The sequence below is a fragment of the Balearica regulorum genome, chromosome 25 (assembly GCF_011004875.1).
Source record: "Balearica regulorum gibbericeps isolate bBalReg1 chromosome 25, bBalReg1.pri, whole genome shotgun sequence".
NCBI lineage: Eukaryota > Metazoa > Chordata > Aves > Gruiformes > Gruidae > Balearica > Balearica regulorum.
Genome location: NC_046208.1, coordinates 3,397,848 through 3,413,062, shown reverse-complemented (window position 1 = coordinate 3,413,062; position 15,215 = coordinate 3,397,848). Strand labels below are relative to the sequence as shown.

At 54.7% G+C, this 15,215-nt stretch overlaps 1 protein-coding gene across 1 annotated transcript in view; it reads left to right on the top strand.

The window, feature by feature from the left end:
- Nucleotides 1-11,973, top strand: part of CDK18 (cyclin dependent kinase 18) — a 39,374-nt gene extending 27,401 nt beyond the window's left edge. Inside the window, exons 3-16 of the mRNA XM_075776063.1 lie at nt 481-626; nt 970-1,095; nt 3,177-3,233; nt 3,478-3,592; nt 3,746-3,840; nt 3,946-4,008; nt 4,393-4,516; nt 4,604-4,724; nt 5,047-5,144; nt 5,503-5,608; nt 5,825-5,867; nt 6,373-6,463; nt 6,779-6,856; nt 7,169-11,973. Of these exons, the coding sequence (XP_075632178.1) occupies nt 481-626; nt 970-1,095; nt 3,177-3,233; nt 3,478-3,592; nt 3,746-3,840; nt 3,946-4,008; nt 4,393-4,516; nt 4,604-4,724; nt 5,047-5,144; nt 5,503-5,608; nt 5,825-5,867; nt 6,373-6,463; nt 6,779-6,856; nt 7,169-7,203 (1,298 nt within the window). The 3' untranslated portion in view covers nt 7,204-11,973. The remainder of the gene's footprint in view (nt 1-480; nt 627-969; nt 1,096-3,176; nt 3,234-3,477; nt 3,593-3,745; nt 3,841-3,945; nt 4,009-4,392; nt 4,517-4,603; nt 4,725-5,046; nt 5,145-5,502; nt 5,609-5,824; nt 5,868-6,372; nt 6,464-6,778; nt 6,857-7,168) is intronic.
- Nucleotides 11,974-15,215: the final 3,242 nt, after the last annotated feature.

Genomic DNA, 15,215 nt, shown 5'->3' with positions numbered 1-15,215 from the left:
AGGAAAGCCTGGAGTGTTTTGTTTTGCAGTAAGTGACTCTGCAGCCTTTAATCCCAAACACTTTCTTCTGAGAAATGGTCACATCCTTGGAGGAAAGTACCCTGACGTCTGTTAGTTTTGGTGGTTCCTGAAGCAGATTAGGGACGTGTGCTTGTAAGCTCCCCAGAGGCAGGGCGCTCTGTTTTACTTTTGTACAGACCCAGCACAGAGGAATCCAGAGCCGCGGTCAGGCGCCTCGGTGTTCCTAAAGTGCAAATCGTGTTTTGTCTAATGTGACGTTAGTGAAGATAAGGCTGGGAAGGTAAGAGGAACAGTCACCTGGGCAAAACCCCGTGGTGCTGCTGCAGAGGGGCAATGCTGCCATGGGGGCATCTCTGGACCATCCTGCCCTGCTCTCTCTTTTCTCCAAAGCAAGTGCCTTGGGCCTTGGCACTTCTGCTACCACTCCAGCAGCTCGCTCTCCTTTCTTTTTGTCCTCAGACCTGGCTCAAGGGCACCTGCAGCTGGGACACCTGGGCAGGGACTTCCGAGCAGACACCAGCCCCATCTCCCCCTCCGAGGTGGAAGGCCAGTCGCCGATGGCCGTATGCTACCGCAACAACAACCAGCGTCGCTTCTCCATGGAGGCAAGTACCGCTGCAGGCTGGAGCGGGCAGAAGGGACGTGGCAAGTTCTGGCTGTCACCTGCCTGCTGGCTGGAAGAGCCGGTGTTTGATTCACGGGGACCCGGCAGTCTCAGACACGAGCCCTCTTGGGTGCACTGAACCTGACAAAGCCCAGTGCACGTCCCCGTGCACACACACACGCACACCTTCCCTTTTCCTTTAGCTGAGGGTCCCACAGGTGCTGCCCCCCGTTGCTCACCATTAATACCGGCTCTGGTTAGAGAGCACTTCCCCTTGAGTGTCTCTCTACAGTCCTCCTTTCGTCACACGCGTTCACCACCCACCCTTTGGGCCCTCTCCGCAGGACGTCAGCAAGCGTCTCTCCCTGCCCATGGACATCCGCCTCCCCCCTGAATTCTTGGAGAAGCTGCAGATGGAGAGCCCGGAGTTCCCCAAGCCCCTCAGCAGGATGTCCCGACGGGCTTCCCTCGTAAGTCTGACCGTGCAGAGCGAGCAGCGCCCGGCACAGCATCTCGCTTCGTACAAGTCCCAGCCAGCTGATTGCCACCCACCCATGCAGTTGTGCCCTGCTGTGCAAGCTCCCTTGTTCCCCTGTGTGTCACTGAGATACACACATCCCTGCCCGTGCAAATCCCTTTCTGCACACTCCCAGTGGCACCCATTCCCCCCACCATGCACATAGGCGTCTCTTCCCCATGTCGCGCCTACACGCGCACATCTGCATACTGCTGTGCAAATCCCCAGACCTGCGCATTCCTCCGCTCACCGCTGCGCATCCCTGACTTTCCTCTTGGCCTGGCTCCTTCCAGATGGGAGGAGGCGGAAAAGCCTCCTGCGGTTTAGCAAGTGCTGGAACCTCTGCTAGTTGAAATGCAAATGCCAATAAATAATGAATTAGCCTTTGCATTGGTGTTGGCATTTCAGTTTCTTTACTGCAGAGCATCAGCATATGTAGGAGCAAAAACCCGGTGCCCTGTTTACAAGTGTGCAAGCATGTGTCCTGCTGCCCAGAAGCTCTCAGTGCTACACAGATACAACAGCGAGGTCTCAGCAGGCGTCTTCAGATCTGCCATGCCTGTTCAGGGGGAGGGAGGAGGAAAGGAGAGCTTGCATTTACGTGCCTGTTTCTGTCTAATCAATAAAATAGACACAGCCAGAGCAATGTGCTATTAATATTCATGGTCTCCTCCATGAATAAAACTTGCAGTATGGTTCTGGAGGGGGGGTGTACTGCACCTCAGATTGCAGCGGCCACTTCATTTCCCTGCTGAGGACACATCTGTGCCTGGGGTATGCAGAGGGTTTGGGGCAGCCAAAACGGAGTAAAAACCGCTGTGTTCCCCTGGGATTTGCTGGTCCAAATCCAGCCTGCGTGAGCAAGAAAACAGCTTCCTCGCTGCGTGTGGCAGCTTGTGAGAGCTTGGTGGTCTGGGCAGTGCCTGTAGCAAGGAGAAAGCCTTCCTCTGGGGAGCAGGGGAGGCTGCAAGAGCCCCCCAGACCTGGGGCTGCTGGTTCTCCAGGCAGAGCTCTTGGGCACAGCGCAGGGGGCTCCTGCCGTGCCTCCCCCAGGGGCCCCTTTCCCTGCACAGCCCTTGTCTTTGCCTGCTGATTGACAGCTGTCCGTCCAGCTCCATCTGCTGATGGCGAGCGGCATGGCATGAGCCCGTGGCTCAGGACGGGGGGCAGCGCTGCTGGGCTGGGGGGGCTTTAGCTGGGCTGGAGTCAGAGCTGGCTGCTGGCCTGGGACTGCACCGATGCCAACGTGTTTTCTAGGAGAATGACACCGGTTTATTAAGCTTAAGGAGCAATGATTTGCCCTGGGCCTGCTGTGCTGGGCACCACCCCCTGCCCTGGCACACAGATGATCCAAACTAACCGAGGAGGTGTCTCTGTCCCCACAGAAAAATGCAATTTAAATCTGTGGCTTTGCAGCGGTTGCCCTTCTTTCACTGGGTACACGAGAGCAGGTCTCAGCAATGCATTGAAGACTTACTGTTCCAAATGGGAAAATGTCCCTTTCACGCTTGGTTTGAACAGCACACAGAGAAATGAACGGAGTCACAGTAAAGACCAGGACATAGGAAAGCACTCAAGAAAGGGCTGGGCACCAGCAGTAGGATCCCGTGAGGCGTTTCTGACAAAAAGGGCATCGGCTTTTTGCAAGTCACAGCTCGGCCGCTGCTGGTGACGTGTCAGGGTGGTGGGTGAGAGGAGAAGGGATTTGCAGGGGCGGCAGCGGGACGGGGCAGCCGTGCGGGATGCAGCCGCCCTGGGGTTCGGGGTGTAGGTGTAGCGTCCGTTTCACTTTAAGCAGCCGGTCAGTTGTGGAGGTTTCGTGATCGATTGCCTGGTTGCCTGCACAGCAGCTTCTCCAGGAAAGTAATGGACTTTATCTACTTAGATTAGCCTGGCTGCTGCATGCAAACACCTGCCCTGATCGATGTGCCCCCAAAGCTGTTACTGTCCAGTGTCCTTGACCTTCCTCCCCGGCGGTGAGGCCGTCTCTGGATGAGATCCCCCCCCAGTGATGTTTTCCTTTCTCTCTTACAGTCAGATATCGGGTTTGGGAAGCTGGAAACTTACGTTAAACTGGATAAACTGGGAGAGGTGAGTAGACTACGAAACCCCTGTAAGGATTTAAATTAAGTTAGAAAGGCAGCTTGAAGTGCAAAGGGCAGACTGTAGCCAAATTTCTTCAATATCTAGCAATTTTTAGACCAGGTCTTTCTATGGACTTCAGACTTGGCCCACTAGCTTCAAATCATCCTTCCCGTGAACATTATGGAGTATATCGGCGTTGTTGCACCCTGATAAATGGTCTGCATGGCTTGTATTTCCTCTCTCCCCTCAGGGCACTTACGCCACTGTCTTCAAGGGACGCAGCAAGCTGACCGAAAACCTCGTTGCCCTGAAGGAAATCCGCCTGGAGCACGAGGAAGGGGCACCTTGCACGGCCATACGGGAAGGTGAGGGCAGGAGGGGCTTTTCCCCATCGCAGCTCTCATGAGCCATGCTGGGTCACAGGCGGATTTGGGATGGATGGTGCAGGCGGACACGTGTCCCTGCAGTCCCACCAGCAGATCCTGCTGCCCCCAACCCGCCATGTCCTCCTCTTGCAGTGTCGCTGCTGAAGAACCTGAAACACGCCAACATCGTGACCCTGCATGACATCATCCACACGGAGCGCTCCCTCACCCTCGTCTTCGAGTACCTGGTGGGTTTGGGGGGCTTTCTGTGGGAACGGGGGGACGGCTGCCTTTCTGCGGGCAGGTGATGGGGGCCGAGGGAAGGAGAGGTTGACCTGTGCTTCCCATTGCAGGACAATGACCTCAAACAGTACCTCGATAACTGTGGGAACCTGATGAGCGTGCACAACGTGAAGGTGAGACGGTGCTGCCTGGCACCCTGTACTCCTGCCTCTCCCCGCATGCGGGGAGCACACCCTCAGTGCAGTCCAGGGTGTTGCAGGGCTGGGTGAAGCTGGATACTCCTTTCTTCATTTCAGCTTTCTTATTCTTCCTTGACCTTTGTCAGCCTGCTCTGATGCTCCACCAGCTTTTCTCAAGTCACTGCCACCCTAAATAAAATTACCGTGCATGCAGACTTTGTTCATCCCCTTTTCTGGATTGCTGGTGATGGGCTTGAATACTTGTCTACAGTGCATCCCACCCCAGGCCAGCTTCCAGGGGTCTTTCCTGGCCATGAGTTTGAGGCAGACTCATTTTTGGTGCCTGTGTTAAATGCAAACCTCTTCTTCTCCCCACAGATCTTCATGTTCCAGCTGCTGCGTGGTCTGGCGTACTGTCATGGGAGAAAGATCCTGCACCGAGACCTCAAACCCCAGAACCTGCTCATCAATGAGAGAGGAGAGCTCAAGCTGGCTGACTTCGGTAGGTGGGCCTCTCTGGGGAAGATGCAGCATTGCAAGGAGGTGCAGCTAGGCGCAGCTCCTTCATGCCCATCCCTTTCCCCCTCAGGACTAGCCAGAGCCAAGTCAGTCCCTACGAAAACGTATTCCAATGAGGTGGTCACGCTGTGGTACCGGCCCCCCGACGTCCTGCTGGGATCTACCGAGTATTCCACACCCATTGACATGTGGTGAGCTTCCCGGGGTCTCCGAGACGGTGGATCGGGCATTTCCATCCGTCTGCCAGTGCAGCACCACACATGCCCACGGTGTTGGTTACACCAGAGGGTGGTGGGCTCTCCCAGAGGCCGTGCTGTTTTCCGTGTCCCCTGGGGCTCAGGGTCTTTGGAGCACACTGTCCACATCAGGGGTGGATAGTTACCTGTAGCAGAGAAGGGACACAGCTCCTGGTGCTCATTTCCCTCTCCAGAAACCTCAGCCCTGGCCAAGGGCTGGTGGGGCATCCATAGGGCTCCTCCCTCACTAATCCCAAAGTCTCTGCTGCTGCTTTAGGGGTGTTGGGTGCATCCACTACGAGATGGTCACCGGACGGCCCATGTTCCCCGGCTCCACGGTGAAAGAAGAGCTGCATTTGATCTTCAGGCTGCTGGGTGAGTGTTCTGCTGTCCCCCAAATCCCCACGCGAGGGCAGTGGCTGACTGCAGGAGCCGTCACTAAGCGCAGCCTGGAGGGAGCCTGCTGGCAAAGCCTTGCAGTGGCGTGGGCAGGCGTGGGCAGGCGTGGGCAGGCGTGGGCAGGTGTGGGCAGGCGTGGGCAGGCGTGGGCAGAGGCTGCAGTCAGTGAGGGCGAGGAGCTCCTCGCCGGCTGCCCGGTGGGATGCGCAGGTGAGTCCCAGCCTGACGGGGAAATGGGTGCCCTCTCTGCTGGAGGACACTGGCGCTCCCACGCGTGACGCGCTTCTCTCTGCACCAGATGAACGTGACAGGTTTCCCTCTCTCCCCCTCGCAGGAACCCCAACAGAAGACACCTGGCCTGGAATAACATCCAACGAGGAGTTTAAGGCTTACAATTTCACGCAGTACCGAGCCCAGCCGTTAATTAATCACGCCCCGAGGTACCTAATTGAGCGGGGACACATAAGCACGGTGGGCTTGCGCTGGTTGTAAACGGGAACCTGGGGTCACCAGTTTCATTTCCTCCTTGTGGTGCTGGCAGCTTCTGCACGCAGCTGTGCACTGGAGGTCCCAGCTGCCACTTGTCCCTTGCATTGACTATTGCAATGTCTCCTGGGTGCAATAATGCTCTGGGTTTTATTTCCTCCTTCTCTCAGGCTGGACTCAGAAGGCATTGACCTGCTGACGAACCTCCTTCTGGTGAGTGATAGAGAAGTCCAGGTGGATGGCAAAGGGATTTGCTGAAGTGAAGGTACTCTGGCTGCGCTCACGCTGATTCTGGAGCCGGGCAGGAGAGGAGCTGTGACTGCAGAATAAGCCACGGCCCTGCAGCTGTGGCCTTGTAGATGCTATTCCAAACCACCTCCCATTAAGGACGGTGAACCGTCCTTCACCCTGTGTCCTCTCACACCAAGTGGGAGGATACAAACCTGATGATCCGTAAGGTACCACATGGCCGGTGCACTCTTATGGTCACACAGTGTGTGCTGTCCCTTCTGCACGTGCAAACGGCACCGGTAATTGCCTGCACGCTCCCGTGGTGTGCACAGTGTTTGGACACGCTGTCACCCACGCAGCATATGAGATTGCTTGGGCACTTACATGTGCAAAGGTGCACAGATGTGCACGCACCCTGTATGGGGCCTCTGTGGCGTCTCGCACCCGCAGACTGTGTCTCATTGCCTTTCTCTGGGGCTTTCCGCAGTACGAAGCCAAAGGCCGGATTTCGGCGGAGGCAGCCTTGCGGCACGCTTACTTCAAGAGCCTGGGAGAGCGGGTGCATCTCCTGCCTGACAGTAAGTGCTCGCCGTCCTCTTGCCTGGGGGGTGTGGAGCACAGAGCTTTGTGCAGGCGAGGGTGGTGGTTTGCAGCCAGGTCTCTTCGGGTGCCTCTTGTCTTTGCTCACTCAGAGGTGCTCCTGCAGCAGCGTGGGGTGGGAGCGTGGTGGCTGTGAGAGCAAGAAACAATTTGGGTAGGACAATGTAGTGCGAGAGAAAAGCTCTGATGAGGTGCAGTGCTGCACTTGGGCACTGCCGTCCCTCCCGGCTCTGGGTTTGCACACCACTGCAGACAGCTGGACTGACCTCTCTTTCTCTGCCCCCTCTGCCTAGACGTCTCCATCTTCTCCCTGAAGGAGATCCAGCTTCAAAAGGACCCTGGCTACCGAGGCTCAGCCTTTCAGCAGTCAGGTAGGACTGGGGAAAATCATGCTGACCTCTCCCAGGTGGTGCCACAGACCGCGCTGGTACCGAGGTTACTCCCAGTGGGTCCTGCCTAGGAAAAAGCCACACCTGCTCCCTGCTTTATTCCACAAATTACCCCTGGGGCATCCTTACTTGTCACCTACTGTGGTAGCAAAGTCACATCTAGGTACCCTGAGGCGCAGCTCCCTCGTGACTGCCGTGGGCTTGTAACCTCCTAACCCAGAGTACCGCAGGGCTCAGCTTCTCTGCAAAGCGCCGGTCTGACCTCTCTGACCCATCTCTCTCTCTCTTCCTCAGCCCGAGGGAAGAACAGGAGGCAGAGTATATTTTAAACTTGGATCTCGTGTTCCCCTTGTCACCATGGAGATCAAAGCACTGAGAAAGGAGATGGCGACACACTCCCACCCGACCCACCGCAGAATTACCGACTCGAGCAGGATGATGCTGAAGCGCCCTTGGCCGCAGGCTCTCCCCTGCCCGTGCCCACAACCACAGCCCCTACCAGCTGCTCTTGATGGACCTGTGGCCTTTTTCTCCTCTTATTTTCATGTTGCCCAAATCAGATGTGAGCTGCCACTCTCTGTGCCGGTGCTCTAGAGAGGAGCTGCCCTGGGCGCTGCCCGGAGCGAAGGATCGTGTGCTGGCCCAGGGAACCGCTCGCTGCCCTCGGGGGGTGAGCGGGGCACAAGGAGGTTTTGTGAGCAGAGGGTCGTATCTCCAAAGCTGGATTGTAGTATTTGGCCCAGGCAGGCATTTCTGAAAACGTACCTTTGCTCAGACAACCTGCTCTGCACCCCCTGTTTCTTGGGGACACACTTTGCAGCCACGTTATGAGTTGGGGCATGACCCAGCCTGGCTCTGGAGTGACTGCACCTGAAGCACAAAATCCAGGGCAGCTCTCCCTTATTTGCCCTTGCCTCTGCCTACATAACCCCTTTTTCTGTCCCCAACTTTGGTACCTGAATCCTGACAAGGATGGAGCAGCTGGGAGGAGGGGGCTTCCCATAGCTTCCCCCAGCATCTCCCCCTCCTTGCCCCCATTGCGTTTCCAAACTCGGTCAGCTGGCTGCTCCCCCAGGATGTCCTGAGCTGAGAGCAAGAGCTGGCTTAGCCCGCCTGGGTGCAGGTACCTGCTGGTAGAGCTGTGCAGAAGCGGGGCCGAACGACCATCGGCTCTGTGCTGCCTCCCGTTGCTGCCTGAGCCCTTCAGCCAGCCTTTCCCAGGCACCGATGGAGCAGCCCCTTTCTCATCACCGAGCCTGCTGTCCCCCCAGCCCACAACCCTCTCTGCCATCGTCACAAGGGGCAGGACGCGGTTCCCAGCCGGCGTCTCAGCAGTGCATCGCCCCCCGTCCCGTCGCTGAGCCCCGCGCGACGTGGCAGAGCCCGAGCCATGCAGCCTCTCCGTACCGAAGCGTTGCGCACACCCACCTCAGTGCATTTCTACCCAGAGGAAGGGGGAGAGGTGCCAAACCTCCCACAGCTCAGCTGTGGGGACCAGAAATAGACCCGGAGAGAAGCAAATCATTCCTCAAACCTCGTCACCTGGCCTCTACATTTGTAGCCAGTGCCAGATCGTACCAGCCCTGACTCAGATCGATGCTGCGGGACTGAGGTGCGTGCTTAGATCTGAGCCTGCGTTGCTGGCCAAGGACTGCTCCTGGTGCGTTTTCCCCTCCGTACACTTCAGGAACGTGCCAAATCCATCCTGAGCGAAGAGGGAAGAGGCCCTGCTGCACCTCTCCCCCACAGCCTGCAAACAGCCTGAAACGTCTTCAAGCGTGTGAGCGTTACAAGATGTCTCTCTACTGTATAATATTCACATCCTTTTCTTGGCTGTCCCGGATGACTAGTCCTCTCGCCCACCGGTCCTCCAGCCCACGGATGTGGCCAGGACACTCTGGACTTGGCAGGTGCTGTGACTGTCACCTGGCTCTGGGACTGGCAGGACATGCTGATGTCTTAACCCGTCACGCTCCCAGCCTGGGAGGCATTGCTCAGGGGACGGTAACTCTCCGTGCCGCTGTTTCCCCATCGAGCCAGGAGTGAGGGCTCTGTTTTCTGCTTTGCTGTGCAGCATTTCTTCTGTGATCCTCAGAAAATGCAAAGCATGAGGATAAATGAGGAGACCCTGGAGCTCCCGAAAGCTTCTGGGCCGACTCCTCCCTGTGCCAGTGCTCGATGTGATGCGCCCTCTGAGCTTCCCCCATCAGACCAAAGCTGTTAATTCGGGTTTGTCCTAGACAAGCATCCAGACGTCTGCATTGTTTGAGGTTTGCCCATCCCTGCTCCGTTCCCTTCTCGGTATGTCCAGCATACAGCAGGCTGAATAGTTCATTAATTGTTTCCATTTGATAGGGAAGTGCATGAATAGCCATCAGCCACCAGTGACGCATTTCACCCTGATGCCAGCGTAGTGTTTTGCCCGGTTTCCTACACCCGGCTCCTGCTGCATGGGGCTTTTCAGTAGGGAGGTTCTCCAAGGGAGGTGTTGGCTGGAGTAAGTCTGAACTCTTACACTGTCATCTTTTCTTTCACAAAGGCATTTTATACAAGAATTTTCTTGGCATGGGAGGGATCTGTGGTGCAGACTTGCACTTCCCAGGGCAGCCAGCTCCCGTCAGGAATTAGCAGCTCAGCAGGCAGGCCAGCTCACGGACGCAGCATCTCCTGTGCCCCCACGGCAGCACCTGCAGGTACACGGGGCGAAGGGTGCCGGCGTGCCCAGGGGACCAAAGCCCCCGCTGCGGTCTGTGAGCACAGATCGGACCAGGGGGAGCAGGAACCCCTTCCACCCGCTCCTGGGAAGCCCATTCAGGACATGTTTGACCTGGTTTTGTGCAGTTTTCTTGCTTGGCGTTACCAGCCCCATGCACTGAGATTGCCTTGGGCGCAGAGCTGGTGGGGCAGAGGGTGCCCAGCTGAACCATCCTGCTCCCACGCCGGCGGGCAGATCACAGCAGACCACCCGATCCGGTGTGGTCTCAGCTCTCCCCACATAAGAGAGGTATTCCTGCTGAAGGTCAGGGTCACCTACGGAAACTGCTGGGGCGAAAGGTTGGGAAAAGACCTAGCAATGACCGCGTAGACGGGACTGCTTTGCCCGGGATCAGATAGCAAAGACAAAGGGCCTGTTAGCTGCTGTTTATTCTTTCGTAGCCTTTGCCTTTCCTCCTACAAATCCTTCCTAAAGGAGACACTATCATTCATTAGCCCTGTGCGCTACTAACAGCCCCAATTTAAGATAACCCCTTTTGTTCCACTGCATTTAGTGGATGTTTGATTCCTATTCAGGAGGGCGATAGTGTGTGTAAATATTTGGTGCCCCGCTGAGCCGGGTTTGATTTACAAGCTCCCGTCGCTGCTACGCTAGCACGTGCTGGCTGGCAGAGCCCCGGGCGTCCGATCTCCCGCGGCACGCTGCCCACCAAAGCCTTCCCGGCTGCAGGTCGGCAGAGATTAGAGCCCGGAGCCAAATCCCCCTCCTCCGTCTCCTGGATAGTGTTACGTGGGGTCTGGCTGGGTTTAGAGGACGGAGATCCTTTGGGTGCTCTGGTTTATAAAAGCCTCGAGCCCTCCCCGCATGCAAGGGGAGGAAATCTGCAGCAAAGCTCCCGCTGCCGATGGCATCGCTCCCTGCCTGCTCCGGCAGCTCATCCCCGGGCAGGCTTTCCCCAGCTTTTAGAGCACCAGCCAGCTCCCAAGTTGGATTTTTTAAAGTAGCGCTAATGAAAATGCTGGGAATGTCTGTGGCTCTCCGGCATTTTTTTCATTTCGTGGGTTCTCCCATCCACCGCTTTGCAGAGTAGCTGGCACTCCTCACAGATGGGGAGTTTTGACAAAAGGAAACTGTTGCTTTGTCTTCCAGACATTTTTCTTGCTTTTTTTTTTTTTTTTTTTTTAATACCAGTTCTGGTGGAAAATGGAGTTTTGGCTGTGCCCTCAGGAGAGGCTGTATTCTTTCGTCCCTCCAGCTGATAGCTAGTTACAGAAATGTAAGTAAATAATGTGTAAAGCAAGGTCCATGTTACAGGACAACAATAAAACTTGTAGGCAGAGCTATTTAATTTCACCCTCTCCATACACACATGCACACGCCTTTCCTGGCCCAGCCGGTTGCCAGATCTATGTTAAGATTTTAAATAACAGAACTACATTGTATCTTGGAGACTAAGGACAAAATAAGTGGATTTTTTCCTCTCCCTTACACACATGGGAAAAAAAAAAAACACCAACAATTAGAAAGCCATTTTCCCAAGCTTCTCAAATGTTTTGTTTGTTTTTTTCCCATGACTTATCTTCAGTCAGAAATCAGGCTGGCATAAAATGGGAGCGCAGAGCTCCCGGGAGCAGGCTAGGAACAGGCAGGTGGGAAAACATTAGAGAAAGAGTCTAACCCGCTGGGTTCAGTAATGTAACACGTTTAGCACGTGTGTCCCGGGGCATGGGGCAGGGACCGGACCTGGGGGTGGGAGCCTGTCCAGCCTTACGTGGCCAAACCGCTTTCACCGGCGTCAGTCTGGGGTCTTGCAGCCACGCAAGCCCGGGTTTGCTCAGAGCACGGAGCCAGCGATGGCTGAGCGGGTGCTGCGAGGGCCGTCGGGTCTTGATCCCGAAATACCTGAGGTTAAAAGTGACGTGATGTCACCTGCCGAAAGCCGAGGTTCTCTGCCTGACCGTGCTGCTCCGGCCATGCCGCACCGCTGTCGTGTCTCTGTGTGCTTGAGTCTTGTAAGAAATACGTTTGGCTGTCCCCTTAGCACCCCCCCACTAGCGATTTCCAGGCACAACCGCTAAGAAACCCACTTTCTGGTTTCTTCATTGCCTTCTTTCATCCTCAGCATCGTGCTCGTCCTACAGCAAAAAAAATAGATCTAAGCGGCCAGGATACGCATACTGTGAATGTTCTCTGATGTGATTCATTTGCAGAATACCAATAATATATTTAACTAGTGTTGTACAAATGAAAGATGCATTTTAAAAGAAATGATTTTAAAGATTTATTCCAAAAGAAGCAATGATTTTTTTTATAGAAAGTTTTTCTGGAATAAATGGAAAGGTACAAAAAAAAAAAAAAAAGAATAAAAGATTGTATCCATCTATCAATCTTGTGTCTGAATGTTTTATAAGAATATTTCAATTTTTGTATTTCAGATGTGACATGGGCTATTTTGTGGATGTGCTCAATTTATTGCTAAGGCTGATACTACAGTTGTATTGTGAACGCTCCAAAGCCAAGATTGGACAATAAACTTTATTGAATACAGGATAGTTTTGTACAGGATATAATTTTTCTCTTTTTATTTTATTTTATTTTTTTTTTTTTTTTAGTAGGAGAAGGATCCGCTTTGGTTTTCAATTTCAGATAGGTAGCACTGACGTCTTGGGCACGCAGGTCCCTTGGCAGGATCCTGAGCAGTGAGTTGCTCCGTGGTGGGCATGCAGGGGAGGCAGGCCGCCGTGCCGTGCCGTGCCGTGCCGTGCCGTGCCGTGCCATGCCATCTTTGTGCCTTCCCCCTGTCATTCCCCACAGCTGCCTTCTGTGCAGCTCCAGGACTCCTTTCGTTTTCACTCCTGCTAGCGGGACGTTTTTCGGCTAGCCCTAGTAAACTCCCAGACGCAGACTTAGTGCAACAGGAGTTTCCCTGAGTTACCTGACCTTTGCAGGGAGTTCAAACACAAGACCTCAGAAACTCGTGTGCAATAGGAAAATGGTTCTATGGTCCCTTGCATGGATCCTAAGGCCCTAAACAAATATTGCCATAAGCCTATCAGGCAGATAAAGCACAGAGCTGACATGCCCAGCCCATGGTTGCAAAGCAACTGAAGGGCAGAGCTGGGGACGGGACGGGGAGCCCTGTTTCCCACAGCTCTAGCAGCTAAAAACCTGGCGGAGCTCGGAGCTATTCAGCCCCGCAGTGCCCTTTACATGTCCCTGCTCTCTGGCCCATCAGTGCTGAGGAGAAGCTACAGCCACCCGGCTCGGGGGGACCTGGGCAGAGCCAGGGACGGATTCCGGGGGGGACCTGTGGGGGGTCTTTGGGGCCAGACCTGTGGCGTGAGCCCACGGACGATGGGCGGCTGGTTTAGGGAAGGGAGTGATGCCCTTCATCCCCCGCCCCAGGCTGCACCTCCAGCCAGCACCCAGCCTGCCTGAGTCACGTTCAGGCTCTGGTGTGGGCAGATCCCCAGTAACAAGCTGTTTGCCAAACCAGTTCCTCCATCTGCTGCTCTCATTCCTCCAGTCTCGCAGGGGCGGCAGCTGCCGGCGCTGGGTCTGGGGGAATGCGGCCAAGCAGCCCCAGCCTGCATCCCTCATGACCGGCATCCAGATGTTCCCAGCTGCCCAAATAGCCATGCCCTCCCCGCTCCGTGTCCCTTCGGGGCGTCCTCCCGCCTCACACGGATGCTCAAGCCAGGTCACCCATCGCTCCCCGGGTCTCTCGGTGTATCTGCAAAGCAGGGACGATACTTGCTGCCCTCGTTGAGATTATTTGTGTGTCATTAAATTCCAGGTGCGTTTCGGGAGGCTCAGCCTGGTCATTTCATCGCAGCCCGCCCTCCTCTGCCGCAGTTTTAGTGTGGTAAAAGAGGAAGCACATTGATTCCAGCTAAATCGGAGTGGGTGTGTGGATTATTTCAGTTGGACGGTAGGAAAACGTGTAGGTGAGTGCTTCCTCCTTTTAGACAAGTGTTACAGGATCTGTAATGACTGGGCCAAGATCTCAGGCTAATGTTTGACCTAGAAGTGGAGCCAAGCTTTCCAAATCACACGGCGTGTTTTGAAACTCTTGACCCCGAAATACATGAGGTGAACACCTCTCTCGTGTGCTGCCGTTCCAGCTGCCCAGCACATTCATGCTGGGTTGCTGAGCATCTTACATGCAGCCTAGAATAATTCAACCCATCGTATGGAGAGTTCACCCTGTGTTGTAAGAAGCATCGTGTCTTTTCTCAGTAAGGTTCAGGGGTTCGGGGTGGGTGTTTTCTTATCTGCTCAACCTTGCTTGGTGGTGGGTTTTCTGGGCTGAGTTACAACTGTTGAAAGGCATCGGCGCTCCCGCCTCCAAATCTGTGTGTAGCTCTTCGGCCCATCGCACTGGTGCACGCGGTTGCTGGGATAACGTGTGGGGGTTTCTGAGGGTGTCAGCCCAGATTTGCCCTTTGTGGTCTCTTGGCAAAAGGGGGACAGAGGGAAAACTGTTGGCCAGTATCTCAGCCCCAGGCCCTTGGCCACAGCTGCCAACCCAAACACTGCCGAAAGCCTTGAAGGAGCCTGTCCCCAGGCACCTGCCGTCCCAACCCCCCCGTGGGGCCTCAGCTGGATCCACCCCTGGGAAACCTTCAGAAAAAGCACTACTAGAATTGAATTTTCCCACTGTGTTGAGTCTGGGCTAGGAGAAGTGATGCCAGCATCACAACAGCAAATCGGAACAAAATCTGGCTTCTGGGTTGAAACTCTATGGAGTAGTCACTGCAAAGGCGGATCGATCGTGTTAAAGAAGCAATTGCTCCACTGGCTGAAAAGATTAACTGATACAGTGTGAAAAAACCTGCTGTGCCTCTTGCTGCCCCAGGAATGTGTCAGGGCACAGGAAGCAAAAGGAAGGTGTTTCTCAAATGCTTGTCAGATCTTTTTGAGCAGCAATGGCGGGCACCAACTGACGCTGCTGTCTGCAATCCTGCTTCTCTGCTGTTCCTTCATTCATGATTTCACTTTGCAGTTTGCAGCAAGTGCAAAAATGTGGGTGTTTAATTCATTGCAAGTACAACATTGATTTCAGTTTGGAAAACAGCCTAAAGTGCCTCCTCGTGAAGCTAATTCTGGTATTGCATATACTCATAGTCCTGTGGCTTGCATTTTTATGAGCTACCTCTGAGGATCTGCGTTTCAGTATATGGAGCCAGAAAGGATCTGTGTGTTCTCATGCTGACTAACCCACCTACGCTTCATTTCTTATTTGCAAGCATATCTTGCACGATTTGTGTTATCCCTCATAAAACGGCCTTATATTCCTGGAAGCAAGTGTATTGGCATTTAGGCCATCGCTGAGCAACGTGGGGCCAGCTGTTGTAGCTGGGGTAGGGGTTGTACTAACATTTGTAACCTCTGCTGCCCAGATGCTGCCTTTTCATCGGGCAGTGGATGCAGTGAACTTGCAGAGGTGGGGAAAGGATTGCTCAGCCATTTTACAGTTGGGGGAGTGAAGGCCCAGAGAGATGATGCTATCAAGTGATGGTGATGCAGTAATGGAAGCCAGGACTAGAGTGCAGGTCTCCTGATTCTCTGCCTGGTAAAGGGAGAACCAAGATCAAGATTTAGATCAAGAATGTGGTCCAGGGG